This window comes from Nomascus leucogenys, chromosome 14 (genome assembly GCF_006542625.1).
Source record: "Nomascus leucogenys isolate Asia chromosome 14, Asia_NLE_v1, whole genome shotgun sequence".
Classification (NCBI taxonomy): Eukaryota; Metazoa; Chordata; class Mammalia; order Primates; family Hylobatidae; genus Nomascus; species Nomascus leucogenys.
This window is the reverse complement of record NC_044394.1, coordinates 72,183,217-72,202,721: the sequence shown is the minus strand read 5'-3', so window position 1 is coordinate 72,202,721 and position 19,505 is coordinate 72,183,217. Positions and strand designations below refer to the sequence as shown.

General features: G+C 39.5%; 1 protein-coding gene across 1 annotated transcript in view; it reads right to left on the bottom strand.

The window, feature by feature from the left end:
• The window catches only part of ACOXL (acyl-CoA oxidase like), a 362,868-nt gene that overhangs the window by 112,555 nt on the left and 230,808 nt on the right, over positions 1-19,505 (bottom strand). Inside the window, exon 13 of the mRNA XM_030827970.1 lies at positions 13,998-14,109. Coding sequence (XP_030683830.1) covers positions 13,998-14,109 — 112 coding nt within the window. The remainder of the gene's footprint in view (positions 1-13,997; positions 14,110-19,505) is intronic.

Here is a 19,505-nt window from a genome sequence, read left to right as displayed (position 1 = left end):
AACTTGAATTTATAGAGCCTTGATTTTATGCTTTGTCAGGAAGAATATATTTTGGCTTGCCTTTAGCCTCTTTTGGTTGTAGCTTCAGTCCTTAGGCAATCCCTTTTCCTGAGACATACTTTTACTCCTAAGGCATGAGTTTACCACATCCCTCTAACTTGGCAGGATTCAGACTAAAAATTCTGACACCTGTGTGGTGGGCAACAGTTGAGTTCTCTGTTCAGCTCTTTAAAGCTTCCAACTTAAAAACCCCTTGAGCTCTTTGGCATCTTATCCACTCATGGATATTCCAAGGATCAGTCATGGATTTGAGTGGTATTCATACATTTAGTTTGAAGCTTCCCTCTCTGTGGCTTCTTTCTTTTTGGGATGGTCCTCCTTTTTTTCACTAATCTTGGCAGTCTCAAGCTCCATTTTCTTTTTTTTTTTTTTTTTTTTTTTAAGACAGAGTCTTGCTCTGTCACCCAGGGTGGAGTGCAGTGGCGTGATCTTGGCTCACTGCAACCTCCACCTCCCAGGTTCATGCAATTCTCCTGCCTCAGCCTCCTGAGTAGCTGGGATTACAGGCACATACCACCAAGCCAGGCTAATTTTTGTATTTTTAGTAGAGATGGGGTTTCACCATGTTGGCCAGGCTGGTCTCGAACTCTTGACCTCAAGTGATCTGCCTACCTCGGCCTCCCAAAGTACTGGGATTACAGATGTGAGCCACCATGCCTAGCCTCAAACTCCATTTTCTGACTCCATAAAACAGTATTGAGGCTTTCATGAAATGAGTTTATCTTTAACCTAAGTGAAGGGAAAGGCTTTTTCTAACTATGAGTTAAAGTCCAGATGCAATAAAAAAATAGATTACTGCATTTGACTATATAAAAAAATTTTAAAAAGTTTGCACGGCAAACATGAACAAAGTCAAAAGACAAGTGACAAACTGGGAGAAAATTTTTGCAATATGACAAAAGGCTACAATTCTTAATGTAGAAAGTACTCTTCAAAATTGATGGACCAAATACCAAAACCCTATGGAAAAATGGGAAAACAATATAAGCAGACAATACATTGAAAACATATTAAAATGACCCTTATACAGATGAAAAACTGCTCAAAAGCACTCATAATTAGAGCTACATGAAGTCACCATTGATCACCTATCAAACTGGCAAAAATTGAAAAGTATGAGAACACATTCTATTTATGAGACTTTGAGGAAACAGACTTCACTCAGTGGAATGAGAACTGTACAAATCCTCTGGAGGAGAATTTGGCAATACTTAATAAAACTACAAACGCACTTACCTTTGAGCCTAACAACTACATTTCTAGAAACCTACCCTGAAGATACAATTCAAACAACACTAAAATTTATATAATAAGGTTATTCACTGTAACATTGTTTGTAATGACCAAAGGTTGGGAGGAAGGATTAAATATACAAGAGAAGGGTGGAGTAAGCTACAGTATATCCATAACATAGATTATTCTGTGGCTGTAAAAAATGAATGAGGTAGATCTCTATGTGTGAAAGAAATACAGGAAGGATAAGCCAGAGACTAAAGATATCTTGCCACCTACGTGAGATATGTAGGAAAAAAGGGAAGTGATGGAAAGGGAGTAGTTGGAATGAGGAAAGAGTGGTAGCTCTCTGAGTACACTTTTGTGTATAGCATTGAATGTTAGAAACTTAGTAATATTTCACTTAGCCAAAAAAATGATTAACTAAAAGCAGCCAGGATATAGAGAAAACCCAAAGTAAAAGCAAGTAGTTACAAATGAACCTAACTTGTTATAAGTAATAAAACCACACCAAAAGGACGGGGAAAAAAAAGGCTAATTAAAGAAACTCTGGAAATACTGTTTTGACTAGATACTGTAAGGTTAAATTCACAAAGAAAAACACTGTATTCCAGTTAGTAAATGTGTCTCTCACCAGCGAGTTAGCAATTCTGAAACTACTTGGTGTGTACACAGGGAGTGAGCAAATAAGTAAACATTTAGTAGACAATGAAAGCCAGGTTTCCACTTTCTCATAGAAGAACATTTGAAATAGGAAAGAGGGCAGGCTAGAAAAAAGCCCTGTTGTTTGAATTGGAATCAGAGTTATCAGTATAAACTCATGATTTCTAATATACATGCATACAGATCTGTGTGCAAATGCATGAGTTAATATACGTGAGTTTACTTCATAGCTTTGGGTAGGCCTAGAAGCAGCAACAACTCAGTAGCAATGAGTACACCCAGAGACCAGATGTTGGTTTTTAAATACCATTCCCTAGGAAAAAGAACCAGCTCTCTTTGGAAAAATGATTGACTACAGGGCTGGCAGGGAAACTACAAGATGAGAAATAAAGTAAGGAAGTACGCAAAAAAGGATAGAGGCACTTCAAAAGGACATAGGGGGCAACCTGAAGGAGCTCTCAGTGTTAACGCTTGGAACAATTTGAGCAAGAAAATAAATAAATCATAATATTGGATTGTAACCCAAAGCATAAAATAAATATCTGTGACTGCATGCTGATATAAATCATAATTAATTGAATAAATAAATAACTAGAGGAGAAGAGACAACTCTTGCTTCCCATTAATAAAGTGGTAAGAATGAGGAAAACAGAAAATCCCCACTAGGCAAACACCACAGTATTAATTGTTTCCAAAAAGATCCACTGATGGATACTAAAAATAATAGGTAAAAGTTTGAGGAAAAATAGGGTATCTGCATATTGAAGTATCAGTCCCATCTTTGCCCTTGGTGACTGTATTGCCTTGAAGAAACCATTAGCTTTCTTGATCCTAGGTTGCCTATCTGTAAATGAGTGGGTTGCACTATGTGACTCCCAGGGTCTCTTCCAGCTCTCATACTCCCATAGGAGTGGCTGTACTTTCCACGTAATTATCAGGAGTGTAACTTCTTCTTCCTTTTCCTTATCTTTGCTTCCCCTTCCTTCTTTCCTTTCCATTCTCTTCCACAACAGGATTCCCTAGGAAGAGAATTTAAGGATGCTCTCTATAAGAAAAAAGATGGAGAAAGAAGTGAAGGAAAAAGAGAAAATGCAATTCCTAGTATTAACTGGTGTCTGGGTTGTTAGGCAGTAGAAAAGAAAGACAGCCGGGTGCAGTGGCTCATACCTGTAATCCCAGCACTTTGGGAGGCTGAGGACGGCAGATCACTTGAGGTCAGGAGTTTGAGACCAGCCTGATCAACATGGCAAAATCCCATCTCTACTAAAGATACAAAAATTAGCCAGGCACGGTGGCGCACGCCTGTAATCCTAGCTACTTGAGAAGCTGAGGCAAGAGAATAGCTTGTACCTAGGAGGTGGAGGTTGCAGTGAGCCATGATCACGCCACTGCACTCCAGCCTGGGTGACAGAGTGAGACTTCATCTCAAAAAAGAAAAAAAATAAAGAAAGAAAGAGGGAAACAACACAAAACGAGACAAGAACATTCCTACAACCAGCCACAACAAAGAGGGAAGTGCCAAGCTAAGGCTTGGGAACACTGTACTTCTGGGAGGTGGCTACAATTGGCCTTAGATGCTCCTGCTTATACACTCCTAGGTCTCCCTAGACCACCAGCTATCCCTTCCTGAACCACCACGCATAGCTTCCTACGATATTGTCCTTTCCCTATCTCTGGAGTTTCAGTGTTTTAAGCCTGATCTCTCACTGAGTAATGGGAATATGTTTCCCCTGCACAGGACTTTCAAGCCCCAGTGAGCAAAGATGGAGCCTCACTTATACACGAGGTGACCTTTGCACAGGCAGCCATTGACGCTCTGAAGATACAAAAAGAGCCCCTCCATCAGGTCATCTTCCTAACTCAACTCAACCACAGGAGTAAGAAGATGCATCAAGCTCAATGCAAACTGTGAGCTCAGAAAATCTGGTTACTAATTTTATTTCCTGTCTTTGATGATGTGTCTCTGGAATAAAGCTCTTGATATTTCTGTGCCATGAGATTGCTGTAAAACATCTGTCATTCAGACCGCTGTATTGGTTTTTAAAAACGTAACACAGAGTGGCTGCTATCACTCTCCGTTCCCTGTCCCTACCCTCAATGTCTCGGAGCAGTACAAACCGACCAGCACTGGATTTTCTCTGTTTGGGTCCATCATCAATGGCATTTCCGAGTTCCTCCAGATCTATGAGCTACCACCTGACCAAAGCTATTGGATCAAGATCCCTGATTGGTGGACATCCTACTGGTGATTTTCCAAGGCACTTGATATGTGTGTGCCACCAATCACCAACACAGACAGCTTGCATTTTCCACAGAAGAGAACTAAGGTGAGACTCCAAACCCCAAGCAGGTGACCTGAGCAAAGATACTGTCGGTCTAAAACTATAACAGAATAGGTGGCATCTGTTAGAAAGACAGGCTTTACAAAAGTACTGTGGTTTATTATGTTTTAAATATCTAAGTTAAGAGGTTTAAAGTCAAACACACACAAGAGTAGTCAGGTTGCACACTGACCACAACAATAAAAACTGTGGGCGGCAGTCATTTTTCTATACAGGAAGCTCTAGAAAGTTATGTTTCTAATAATCTTATTTCCAGCCTCCACCAGTTCTCCATCCAAACCTCTAAATCTGAATAAGGAAAAATAACTTAGAGCAGTTGTTTCCAAAGAATTTACTGCCCCTCGATTTTGAGGATCATTAATAATGTTCATTTGCAAAAGACTTGCCTTTTGCTTGGGACTCAGCCTGGCAGTGTGATGGAGGGTAACCTGTATCAGATTTTGAAAGTTAGTCTTTCCCAGGTGAGTCTTATACACCCTGAAGTGCGGGGCACCACTAGTGTGGTGGGAGAATGCCACATGTGATGAGAGATAAAACAGGAATCAGCCCTCGGAGAATTAGAACTATTTTAAGTCCATCTGTATTCTCATCCTTCCATTTGCCCAATTTCTGTTAGGTACATTCGAAAATAAACAGGAATCTGCTAAACAGATTGATTACTGAGAATCTATCTTTTTCTCCATATACTTACATCATAGAACTACAAAAGACCCTACCAGAATTGGTATTTCCATGCCAGGAGATTGTTGTAAAACATCTGCCATTCAGGCCACTGTATTGGTTTCTAAAAACCTAACAAACACAGAGTGGCTGCTATCACTGTCCGTTCTCTGTCCTGACCCTCAAAGTCTCCAAGCATTATAAGCCGACCAGCAATGGATTTTCTCTGTCTGGTTTCATTATCAATGGCATTTCCAAGTTCCTCTAGATCTAGCAGCTACCACCTGACCAAAGCTATTGGATCAAGACCCCTGATTGGTGGACATCCTATTGGTCCCTTTCCTATTGGTTCCTGGATGACAAGCCATTGTTTATTGGTTTATTTTTTCTTCCCACTGATGTCGAAATCATGCAGCAACTGTGATGACGAGTTGTTTGCAACAGGATTTTGGAAAACTGGAGAGTGGGGCAAGCAAGGGAAGCTAGGGGGCTGGACTCCTTCCATGGCCACCGACACATTGAAGGAAGGGCATTTCCTGGCTCCATTTTAAGTGAAATTCTGGCTGCACCAAGCAGGGGAATGCATTATCAAATGATTGCAAAGGCTTATTCTTTCATGAGAACTCAGTGGCCTTCTCGACTCTCCTACTCTGACTGTGAATTGCTATAGCCCTTCTCACTTGCTCCGGGGTGAGGGGCAGATGGGCTTCCCATGTGCTTAGAAGCGTTGGCCAAGCATCTCTAAAGTAAAAATGTGCTTTTGAAGAAAATTAAAGACCATTACTAAAAAGCTGAGAAGAAAAGCAGGGTTCTGAAAAAACCCACTTGTGGTTTTGCCTTTTTAATTTAAAGATTCTGAACTAAATCACAGGGTTATTTTTGGAAGATCTCAGAATTCTAGATGAAATCACCCTCTCTTGGACACTGTCCAAAGACTATTGCCCAGATTCTGTTTGGGTCAGATGTTCAGATTGCTAAACAGAATCATTTTATGTCAAGATACACCAAACTAATGCAGGTAGACATGAGCCAATATACAGCTAGCTGAGCAAAAAGCTGGGCCAAAAATACAAACTAAAATGCAGAGGTCCGTATTCTTTCCTCTAAGTTTGTAGGTTTTGCCTTAATTTAGCATATCTTTTATTTTGCCTTGGGCTAAAACCACAGGTGGACTTATCTTAAGACAAGAGCATATTTTCAAAATCTTTGTGGTCTTCCCCTGCTAGGCCCTAGAAAACTATCTGTGCTTAATGAATATTTATTTGAATCGACCATAAAAATGGTTACATTAATGGTGGTAACCAAGATATTTAACACGAGTGCAAGGTTTATAATTTTTAGTGATTTTTAAAATACACTTTATCTTAATACATCCTTGTAACAAATTTGTATCATAACCTACTCTTGTTTTCCCAAATTATAGATGTGAGAACTAAAGCTCGGAAGTGGTAAAAGCTAGTTCTGTGATTCTTTTTTTTTTTTTTTTTTTTTTTTTGAGACAGAGTCTCGCCCTGTCGCCCAGGCTGGAGTGCAATGGTGCGATCTCGGCTCACTGCAACTTCCGCCTCCTGGGTTCAAGCAATTCTCTTGCCTCAGCCTCCCAAGTAGCTGGGATTACAGGTGCACACCACCATGCCTGGCTAATTTTTTTTTTTAATCTTTAGTAGACATGGGGTTTCACCATGTTGGCCAGGCTGCTTCGAACTCCTGACCTCGTGATCCACCCGCCTCGGCCTCCTAAAGTGCTGGGATTACAGGTGTGAGCCACTGCGCCTGGCCTAGTCCTGTGATTCTAAAACCCTTGTATTTTGTTCACCACCCCACATGCCTAACGTTTATTTTATGTTTGGGAGACATACTCATGTGTGTGTACATGTTTTCTTCTCTTGAAAACAGAAAATACACACAGGAAAAAATGAATGATTTGGTCTCTGACAGAGAACAACTATAAGCAGAAAATACTTCTGAATATTTAAGAAGTACCAGAGAGCTTCTAATATTATGCTGAAAATAAAATTAAAGATAGATATTTTACAATGGACCTATTTTTGTAATACGGATTGAACATCCTAAATCCAAAAATATGAAATCCAAAATGCTTCAAAATCCAAAAGTTTTTGAGCACTGACATGATGCTCAAAGAAAATGTTCATTAGAGCATTTTGGATTTCAGATTTTCAGATTTGAGATGCTCACAAGTATAATGCAAATATTCCAAAGTCAGAAAAAATCTGCAATTGGAAACACTTCTTGTCCCAAGCATTTAACCTGTATTAATAAAATAAAAAATATGGAGGGTAGGGGGAATGGGAAAAAAATAAAACGAAAATATGAAAAGAAGATGATAGACTCCTAAACCCTAACAGTAAAAACTTAGAAAGTTGGAGAAATAAAATGTTAGTGGAGAAATGTGGACCCTAACGCCATGCTGGAAAAGTACAATTGAGTTCAATATTTATAAAGAACAATTTTGTAGTATGTAAAGTCTGAAAGCCATACTGTTAAGAATATTCATTACGACATTGTCCATATAACTAAAAACACAGAAGCATCAGAACCTCATGCAATCAGGTTTTTATTGACATAGAAAGATAGCTACATTATATTATTCAATGGAAATATTAGTTGAAAAATATTGTAATTCCTCTTTATATTTTGCTTCAAAAATGTGTATATCAATGCCAAAACCTTTGAACAGTTTTTTTGTTGTTGTTTTTGGATGCTACATTCATTATCTATTGCTATGTAACAAATTATCCCCAAATTTAGCATCTTAAAACAAAAAAAATATTATCATGTCACACAGTCTATGAGGGTTAGGAACCTGGGCATATCTCGGTTGCATGGTTGGCTCAGATTCTCTCATTAGATGACAGCCAAGTTGTTGGCTGTCTGTCCCAGGCTTGCAGTCTCTGAAGCTTTGGTTAGGGCTACAGGAAACGCTTCCAAATGCATTCATAAGTTTCAGTTATTTGCAACATGGGCTGCTCATGACATGGCTTCCAGAGAGAGAGAGAGAAAGACAGAGAGAGAGATAGAGACTAAGACAATTTCAACGATATAATGTGGGCACTCTACGAGGGTGTGACTACAGGAGGCAGGGATCATTGAAGACTGTCTTGGAGCTTGGCTATCATAGCCCATCGTAATCATCCTTCACGATTCACATTCCTCTAAAAACATACAGCTTCCAAGGCCCACAGAAGTTTCACCTCATTACGGCATCAGCTCACAGTCCAGAATCCCCTCATCTAAATTCAGTCTAGGTGCAAATAAGGCTCCTCAGGTGTTATTCCTTAAGTATAGATCCTCTCCATTTGAAGGCTGTTAACTAAGCAAACAAGTTATCTGTCCTCTAATATATAATGGTGGGACGGGACAGGATAACTGTTATATATACTCTTACTCCAAAAGGAGGAAAATGGGAATAATGTAGGAATCAGTGGTCCATATAAATTCTGACATCCAGCTGAGCAAATGTTGGAAGTTCCTTAATAAGGGCACAGTCCTACGCACACGCAGGTGGTTTGATTCTCTGTGACCCTTGGCTCCACCCTCTGGGTTCTTGCTTCTTCCCTCTGAGGCATCCTGACTTTTTAATGAAAGGAGCACTTGTTTGTAGCTAGGTATTTTTTTTGTTTTTTGTTTTGTTTTGTTTTGTTTTTCTCCACTTGTTCCCTGATTGTAGAAGCTTAGTGGCTCTATTCATTTTGTATTGTCTCTGTACCTTTCAGCACAAGCTGAAAGATCTTTGGCTGACATAATTCTCTTAGAAACTTTGTGCATTTCCTGTGAATCTCTGGAGAGGTTTATTCCATTAGACAAAAGCCACACCCACAAATCTCTTTGACATAGGCCCCTGGGGGTGTTGAGAAGGCTGACAGAGGATGCCCTCAAGCTTCCTAGAAGCTTTATTGTGTAATTGAGAGAGTCTGAAAGACATACTTGCAAACTCAGAAGGTCTTTTGCATGACTCAAGACTTACCTTTAATCTTTCTCAGTTCTTAAAGAATTTTACAGACATGTCCTGGGCTTCATCCTTAGATTATGCATTTCTGGGAGGGTCCGGGATTATACTTTTGCTCTGAAGCCATTTTAATTTTTTAATTTTAGCACTGTCTGCTGCTATGGTTAAACTGTGTCTTCCAAAAGGACATGTTGAAGTACTAACCCCTGGTACCTGTGAATGTGACCTTATTTGGAAATAGGGTCTTTGCAGAGGTAATCAAGTTAAAATGAGGTAATTAGGGTGGGTCCTGATCCAATATGACTAGTGCCCTGATAAGCAGAAGAAACTTATGGGGAGATATCATGGGTATGTCATGTGATGACAGACGGGGAGCCTGGAGAGATGCGGCTGCAAGCGAAGGACTATCAAGGATTGCCAGTAGCAACCAGAAGCCAGAAATGGCAAGGAAGGATTCTACCCAGGGTCTCAGAGGGGGCAGGGCCCTGCTGCCACCATGATTTCAGATTTCTGGCCTCCAAAGTTGTGAGAAAATAAATCTCTGTTGTTTTAAGCCACCTAGTCTGTGGTGGTTTGTCACAGAAGCCCTAAGAAATGAACACATTGACCACATGAAGAGCTCAGGGATCTTCAAAACCATATTAACTGCCAGGTCTCGCATATTAAAAGCTCTTTCCTTGAGATTCTCTTTCTCTTCTTGCACATCACTAAAAGCCGCAATAAAAAGGCAGGCAGCACCTTCAACTTGCAGGATGGACATCTCCTTTGCTAGATCACTTCGTTGATTGGGTACATTTTCTACTTTCCACATAACTTCAGGCAACAGTGTTGCTACAGCTATGCTACTATGTAACAAGGATCCCCCTCCTCCAGTTTCCAATAATTTTTACCTCATTTTCCTACAAGTCCTCACACACAGGTTAAGACCATAAAGGCTTCTGGTAATAATTTCATCAAGGTATTTTAGGCTTCTGCTAGGATTCTTCTCAAAGCTCACTGCACAGGTGCAAAGCCACACTCCCACTGAGGCTTTTGTTATGTCAGCACCCAACTTTTGGGTGCCCAAATCTGGATTAGGTATCTGCTGCTGTGCAACAACCTGCCCCAAACCTAGTGGATTACAACACCAAGTGTTCATTATGCACACCGTTTCTGAAGCCTGGGAATCCAGAAGCCGCTTGACGGTGTGGTTCCGGCTCAGAGACTCTCATGAGGTTGCAGTGAGTGTTGACTGTCCCATGTTTGCAGTCTCTGAAACTGTGACTGGAGCTGCAGGGTACACTTCCAAGGTTACTCATGTGGTTGTGGGCAGGAAGCTTCAGTTCCTTGCCACCTGGGCCTCCCCATAGGGCATTCTTATGACATAGTTTTGCCCAGAGTGATTACAGATAGAGAGAGAGAGTGCAACAGAGTGACCAAGATGGAAGTCATAATGTATTTTATCTGGAATCAACATGCCATTATATCTGCTGTATGTCACACAGACCAACTCTGGTACAGCATGGGAGAAGACACTCAAGGCTGTGACCATCAGGAGGTGGGATTCTTGGGGGTCCATCTTGGAGGACAAAATGTATTTGGCACATACAGGCTCATGGTTATGAGGTCATCATTTTGCCTTTCTGGTTAATGCTTTGGATAAGATTAATATTGCCAACTGGAAGTGGCTGGATTGTGTCTCTCTAAATTCAAACATTGATGTCCCAACTCCTAGTACCTCAGGATGTGACCATATTTAGAGATGGGAGTCTTGAAAGAGGTGATTCAGTTAAAATGAAGCTGTAGAGTGGGGCCCTAATGCAATATGACAGTATTCTTATAAGAAGAAGGACATCAGGGGTGTGGGTGCATGGATGGATGGCCATGAGAGGTAGCAAGGGGGGCAGCCATTACAAGCCAAGGAGAGAGGCTCAAAGAAAACCAACCCTTCAGGAACCTTGATCTTGAACTTTCAGCCCCCAGAACTGTGAGAAAATAAATTTCTGTTGTTTAAGGCACTCAGTCTGTGGTACTTTGTCATGGCAGCCCCAGCTAACTAATATAACAACCTTTTGAGAGATATCTGAAAATATCTTGCTGTTTCCCAACACACATTTACTCATTGTTTACTTCTGAAAATCTTTTAAAATATCATTTTTTGTTTTGATATGTATAGTTATACATCAATGCATATAATTAGATTTGTTTCTATACACAATGTGTAATCTAATCTAATCTGAGAGTCTGTGCTTTTACTAGGAGGATTGAAACCTCTTTCATTTCATATTATAGCCCATTTTAAATCTAATCCCCCACTTTCCAGAGGTGGGAGCTGGAGGGATTTAAGGCTCTCTAGGATGAAAATGTATCAAAAGCTGCCTCTCCACTGCTTAAGGGATCATATTGTAATGGAAATGTTGTTTTCAAGGAATTACCAGATCAACTCAGTTCAAGATCAAAGCATTAATCTTCTGGGGCCAGAGAGAGGGGTCTTGAATTGAGCCAAATTAGAAGAGACAAAGGGGATATCACAATTAATGGGAAACAGATTTAGGGAAGCAATCCTGGAGAAATTCTCAAACCAAGGAGCAATTCGCAGTGGGAACTTTTTAAACAGCTCTCCCGGCCTTGGGGTGGGTTCACTTAAAGGAGCCGCACTGGAGTGTCTTTGAGTCTCCTAAGAACATGCTTTCTGATTTGTTCTTTGCTTTGCTCTGATTACACAAACTTCTGACCACTTGTTTATCTTCACTGCTTTGTCTGCTGCAGTGATTTGGAAAACAAGCATTCTGTGTTCAGTAGTTATGTTAGCTTTCAATTTAATAAAACATATATTTTAACCTATGTTTCTCTAATTACTAAAGTCAGAACAAAACAAGGTCTTTTGTTTACCCTGTAATTAATGTAAGAAATTCAGTATGGTTTTACTTTGTCTTTCATCTTATCTTAAAAAATAGTATAGACTATTACAGAACCAGTTTATCAAGTTTTTTTAAAAATCATGTTTTTTTCCAAAAAAAAAAAAATATTTTTAACTTCCGTATTATTTTTTGAGACAGGGTCTCTCTCTGTTGCCCAGGCTGGAGTGCAGTGGTGTGATCTTGGCTCACTGCAACCACTGCCTCCCAGGCTCAAGAGATTGTCCTGCCTCAGCCTCCTCAGTAGCTGGTACTACAGGAATCTGCTGCCACACCTGGCTAATTTCTTTGTATTTTTTGTAGAGATGGGTTTTTGCCATGTTGCCCAGGCTGGTCTCCTGAGCTCAAGCAATCTGCCTGCCCCGGCCTCCCGAAGTGCTAGAATTGCAGGCATGAGCCACCACGCCCAGCCAATTTTGTGATTATTTTTTAAAAACATATAGTATTGGCTTCACAGGGACCACCAATCCTTTTATATCTTGACTTCCTTATTTTAAAGTTATTCATTTTGATTCTTTTTTGTGTCCTATGGAGTAAATTTTAAGATAACTTTTTAAGGAAGGCTATATTAGTGAAATTGCTTCTGATTCTTAGATATCTAAAAATATCTTTCCATTGCCTATACTCAGGGATTAAATTTGGCTTGGAATATTATGCTTAGATCATGAAGTTTCCTCTTTAGAGGGGTACTTATTACTCCATTTGGAGCTAGTGAATGATAGCAGCTAGCCTAATTTTTTCTGTTTTTGAGTAAACTATTATTTTCTGTCTTGTTGCTCACATTCTGTTCTCTTTATTCTAGATCTTTCATCTATGTCCAAGTATAAGTCTTTTTTTCCATTAGCATAATGGAAACGAAGGAAATTCTTTTTCTACTATGTTTGTGATTATTATTTCTGCTCCTTTTGTCCCAGCACTTCCAGGAATATTTGTTATCCATAGGTTAGATTTCTATCATTTCACTCCGCTTCTGTTTTCTTCTCTTACCGTTTTGTCTTTAGCCTTTTCTTCTACAGTCTTCGAAAACAGTTTACAGATTGCATTTTCTCCCTTGTTAATTCTGCTCTTCACCACAACTGTAGCATTTTTCCTTTTGGATATATCCATCTCTTATTTTGGCTGGCTCCATGTTTGATATGTGGAGGATATGTGGAGTGATTTAAACCCACCTGAATGCGTTCGTGGGGTCTGGCAGAGCCTCACCTCAGATCTATGACTGGGGGAGAAATTGATTCACACAATTCCTAGCCTGGCTTCCTGCAGGTTCTCATCCAGTGTGGCTTTGTTCCACAAGGGTGGATCTTGGCTGCTTTCTGCTTCCGGGCACTTCTGTTTCCAAAGCATTTCCTAAGAGAACACCCATTTCCATATACCATCCATCCTCTTCCCTTCTACCCCTGCTGTGTTGTACTAGGAGACATGACCTTGAAATTCATATAAAAAGGGGTGAACTGGAGGGGGGAAATTGCAGGAATCCAATTCTGGCTGGCTTGGAACCTAATTCCCATGCAGAAGGAGAGAAGCAACCTGGACTCTGGTTATGGCAGCCCTGAGCCCCTGGCCTGGACATAGAGTAGGAACAGTGAAGCCTTCTCCTGGGGTTCCATTGGCTATTCTGTGCTGGATCAGAAGATGAAACAGATATTGCTAGGGTGGACAGTGATCCCTCAAACTAACCCCACTGGCACTGTACTTGGTGGAAATTTTCTCTAGATTTCTATCAATGCTGACACAAGGTTTTATGCTTCTGCAGAGCTTCATAGGTATTTTAATAGGAGATAGAATGCATCTTAGACTAACCCAATGTTAATTTTTACATATGCCTGAGGCAGTTCCCCTCCCTGTCTTAGAGAACAATGTACTCTTTACACACATAAAACAATGATTTTTCAACTTTGATAAGGGCTGAAAATTACACCACTTATCAACTCCCATGGCAGCCACATAATGCCTGCAGGTGGAATTCTACAAGATGACATAAAGCGGGTTAAACAGAAGCAGCCTGGCCTCTAGAGCAAGCAACGGTGTCAGGCAAAATGGCCTGTAAGAACTCTAGCCGCTTCCAGGAGCTTGTCATTAAGCTGACTCATCCTCTACTATCTACAGATAGTTCACCAGCAAAGATATCCCTTAAACACATGTCAAAAGGAAAAATATAACACAGTGTATCTTTACCTTATAATAAATTCTGGCCACCAAACCCTGCTGAAGAACCCTTTCATGAAATTTCACTGCTTTGAACAGAAAGGCGAGATCATCGACTGTGTCCATGTTAAATGCCAGGAAACTGAAAGAAAATCACAGTGACCATCATTATTATTTTGGCCTCACCAAGAATTTCATTTGAAAGAAATAGAGTGGGTTTGTTTTTTAAAAATATTTTTTTCTAAAGAAAAATGGTGTCAATAGACATAATCTCCCTATCCCATCTCTCATTGACTGTATTCATAATTCTTTTCAGTAATCTTAGCTCTAGTTTATTCTAGGTGGTTGTCCTTGTGGTATAGAGATGATTTGGTTTCCTAATTTTTCCACTTACTATGGTATTATCAGTAGTGTTCAATATTTTACAGTCTTTCTTAGTTAATAGCAATATAATTTCTGTCAAGTATAATCAACCATTATATAATTCTTTTTTTTTTTTTTTTTTTTTTTTTGAGACAGAGTCTCACTCTGTTTCCCAGGCTGGAGTGCAGTGGCAAGATCTCGGCTCACTGCAACCTCCACCACCTGGGTTCAAGTGATTATCATGCCTCAGCTTCCTGAGTAGCGGGGATTACAGGCATGTGCCACTGTGCCTGGCTAATTTTTGTATTTTTAGTAGAGACAGGGTTTCACCATATTGGCCAGGCTGGTCTTGAACTGCTGACCTCACGTGATCTGCCCACCTCAGCCTCCCAAAGTGCCGGGATTACAGGCATGAGCCACTGTGCCTGGCCCCCATTAAACAATTCTGTCAAGTGAGTTTATAATAATAACTCAACCACTACACAGCTCTATCAAGTGAGTTTATAATAATAACCACTGCTGGGCATTTATTATAATTATTATAATTGGATATTAATAATCAAATATATCTGTTACAAAATATTTATCAATGAATAATACTTATTAAATACATTATATATCAGGAATTGTGCTCATTATCTGCTGTGAATTACTCAATTTTCTCGATAATTCTAGAATACTATAATGATCCAATGTAGAGTTCAGGAAACTGAGGCTCAGCAAGATTTGGTAACTTGCTCAAGGTCACACAGGCAGAACTCAGTCAAGCTCAGGTTTTGTTGGGGAACATCAGCATTTAAAGCAAGAGGCACCCCAGAGGGAAGTAGGAGGGCTGTGCGCAAGCACAGGGGAGGGTGTGCTACAGAGATGGTGGCTTTCTTCAGCAGGCAGCAATTCCCATCTTTCCCATTTGGCAAATGAGGAAACTGAGGCACAGAGGAGTTAAGAGATGTAAGCACAGACTCAAAACAACCAAGTTCACAATTAAAAGCTCGTGAGCTTTTCATCATGAAATTCTGTATTTCATGCCAATTTTATGGCCCCACCATGAACCTTTAGATAACCTAGACAAACAGGGGAAGGGTTAATTCACACTTAGGATTTCCCATAGCACAGCCACCTCTTGCGCTCCCCTTTCCCCACTTCCTGAGGAAGTAAGTTATCATAAGACTCAAATAACTTAAATTCATATTAACTAAAAATAAAAAACCCAAGTGGCTGTTCTTGCTTAATCAGAAGGCACGAGAGAAACGTTAAGAAGCAATTGATGCAGTGCTTTTGAGATGCCAAGTGCTGAATTAATAGTCACCCTCCATTTAGACAGGGAAGAGGAAAGTATTTACATGCCAATTACCGGGACATTTAAAAGATGTCAATGTTTATTCTGAATCTGGGCTTTAAGAAGTTTGGGTTTCTGCCTCAGTCTATTTAATGAAAGATGTAAAAAGCTTTCATATATTATTGAAAAGTATGTTTTAGTCATTCCAGGGGCTGGTATCGGAAATTAGCTTCCCTGGAATTCAGACTGTAGAACATGTTTGTCCACCTGAGATTGTGAACTGCATGTGCTGCAGGAAGGGGATCTCACCCACTCGCTGAATCATGTGAGTCACATGTCATGTAGGTCTAGGAGCCTGCCCAGTGCAATAGAGTGTGCAGACTTCCTTTAAAAATAGAAACATTGCTAAAGGCAACCTCCTTGTAACTATGTATTTTACAAGAAGATCCAAATGACTCTATTTTTAAATAAAGTTTAAATTCAATTAAAATATGTATCATTAGACATCAGGGAAATGCAAACGGAAACCACGGTGAGGTAGCATCATACATCCACCAGAATGACTATAATTAAGTGCACTGACATCAAGTGTTGCCGAGGATCTGGAGAAACCAGAACTCTCATGCTTGCTAATGGGAGTGTAAAATGGTGAAATCTCTTTGCAAAATGTTGTCACAGTTTCTGATAAAACTAAATGAACACATACCCTATGATCTAGCAGTTTCACTCCTAATTGCCTAAGAGAAATAAAAACATATGTTCACAAAATAGGTTATATAAGAATGCTCATAGCAGTTCTACTCACAGAAGTGAAAAACGGCAAACATCCCAGGTGTCTATTCATCCATAAGAGAATGATTCTACTATATCCATATAGTAAAATACTACATTGATGAAAAGAAACAAACTAATACACACAACAACATGGGTGAATGTCAAAAAGTATTATGCCAATTTCACGAGGCAGCTACAAAAGAGTACATACTGCCTGGTTCTGTTTATGTGAAGTTCTAGTACAGAAAAACTAATCTGTGGTGGGAAAATATCAGAAGAGTGGCTGTATCTGGGTAGTGAGATTGACCAAGAAGGGGCATGAAAGAACTTTCTGGAGTGATGATCTATATCTTAATATGAGTTTGGTTACATAGATTTATGCATTTGTCAAAACTCAGTGAATGTACACTTAAGATTTGTGAATTTTATTGTATGTAAATTCTACATAAGAAGAACTATAACTAAATATGTAACTGTAGTTAATGACGCTCATGCTAAATTATTTAGAAATGTGCTGATGTCTACAGTTTATTTTGAAATGGATCAAAAAGAGAAGGTGAATGGATGGGTGAGTTCCATACATAGATCCATAGATATGATAGTGATATGGCAGGTACAGTAATAGGTTAATAGAATTAACCTATTGTACATAAATTTGTACATAAATGCTTCCTGTAAAATTATTTCAACTTTGCTGAATATTTGTAAATTTTACAGCATAATGTAGAAAAACATGTTGGGTGCAAAGCAAAATCTTGACTTTCCTGGACATCTACCACCACCTCCTAAAGGTCCTCAGGCTGATGAAAGTGGGAGGGCCCCCAGTGGCAGGCTACCATGCAGGAGGGAGAGAGACAGCCCTTGCAGGGACAAGCCAGAGCTGAATGGGGCTATCTGCAGAGCCAGGTACAACCCCCTTTCAGAGCCACTTCCTTCCAGGGCTCCTCTCCCTGCCATGCTCCATCTGCCTTACCTGGTCCCATGGAGGCTTTTCAGTACCATGACTGACTCCTCCCAGGCCGAAATGAGGGGTAGTTACTGTGCGGACAAATGGGTGCCCACTGGAGGGATTTAAGGGTACCAGGAAGTTCTCAGCCCACCTTTCCTCAGGTCCCCACCTGCTCAAGAGTACTTTTCTCAGGGCTGTCACTATGCCTACCATCCTACTGCTCTCGGAGTGCAGACTCCATGAAGGCAGAGCCCCAGTAATTGCTGATCACCAAAGCTTAGAGAAGTGCCCGGTACACAGTGAGTGCTGAAAACACGTTGATGACAAAGGCTTTCCTTCATATAAAGTCAGAGTAAGTAAAGTTTCGGGATTTAAGTAGATAAACACAGGGACTGAATCAGTAAAACCTAGATGTGTGGGAGAGAGATGTATACTGTTTTGGAGGTTAATAACTGAGACAAAAATAAATGGACTGGAACTTTCGAAATATTTACATTTGGAATATTGCCTTTGGCACATCTCAACTCTGTGCTGGAAAATGTGCTAGGGATATAGATTTGCATATGGGTGAGAGCGTGTCATGCTTCCAAAACGATGGAAACAAGCCCTGCTCTGCTATCTGAAAAAGAAATGAAAGGGCAGATGATTTGCGGCCAGTTGGGGAACAAGTTTCCTGCAAGGATGGAACTGATTCTGGTGGGGAGTTGTACTATTCTTTCAACTCCTTAATATGTTGGACAATTTTCAAACTAATACATTGGAGGAAAAAGCTATCCATACTATAAACTTCCTACTCAAGAGCTAGAAATATTAGGAAGACCCACTAACTCTAGAGTATGAAGACAAATGGAGACATTAAAACTAAGAGAGACTCCAGTGAAACAGTCCTAACATGTAGGAGCTCATGTTTTCAAGCTTTAAGATGGACCACAGTTTGAATAAACAGGGTCCTGAGCAGCAATAAAAAAAGAAAAAAAAAGACAGATTACAGATTTCTCAATTTCATGTCATCCCAATGGCTATAAAGAATCCCAGGCCATCATTTACTGTGTTTTCCATGTGTTTAATCAGGATGGTGAGATTCTATTTTCTAATGAATAGTTTCCTTAGAAACTAGTTCAATACTTTTGGTTTGAGGGACCAATAATATCATTCCAAAAAAAAAAAAATTAAAAAATACACAAAAGAAAAAAGCATAATAAGCTCTCTAAAAGTATAATATAGGAGACAATACATTCATGAGCATAAATCGATGAAATAGAAAACAAAGGTATGACAGAAAGGATAAAAGGGAAAAATTAGTTGTTTGAAAAATAACAATAAACCAGTCAAACGTCTGATGAGACTGTGCAACAACAACAAAGAAAGGAGAAAGCACAAGATGGCATTTTAAGAATAACAAATGAGACACAACTACAGATCTAGCAGAAGTTAAAAAGGTAATGATAGAATAGTACACATAAAAACTTACACCAATAAAATCAAAATCAAAGAATGAATTCCTAGAAAAATGCAATTTACTTAAACTGACATGAAAAGCCTAGTCTTTAAACAATTAAGCTAATTAGTTTACTCGCCAAGCCCAGATTATTTTCAAATTTGATGAATTATTCAAATTCTTTCACAGATAAGAAACCACTCCCCCCAAAATAACTCTATGAGAGCTATAAAACTTTGACATAAATCTAAATCAGGCATGTACAAGAATGGAAAACTATAAATACACAATCTCCTCCCCCTAAAAAATACCAACAAGCCAAATCCAGGAAAATATAAATATGATAATACAGCATAACAAAATTGAGTGTTTCTTAAGCATGCAAAGGTAGTTTAACATTAGATGATCTGCAAAAATTATTCACCAAACTAACAAAATGAAGAAGAAATATATGATCATTTCAACAGATGCAGAAAAATATCATTTGATAAAATTAATCTGGTAATGACAAAAATACATTTAAAATGTATAAGCTTCTTTAGGAAGTAAAGTGTGTCTATCAAAAACTTCAGCACTCCAGCCTGGAAGACAGCATAAGATCCTGTCTCTAACATAATAAATAAAATCAGCAATAAGACAAAAGAACACCTTGTAAGATGGCTTCTATTCAAACTGTGTTGGTGGTCCTAGCTCTTGCTGTGAGACATGAAAAGAATAAAATAAATAACAGTTGGA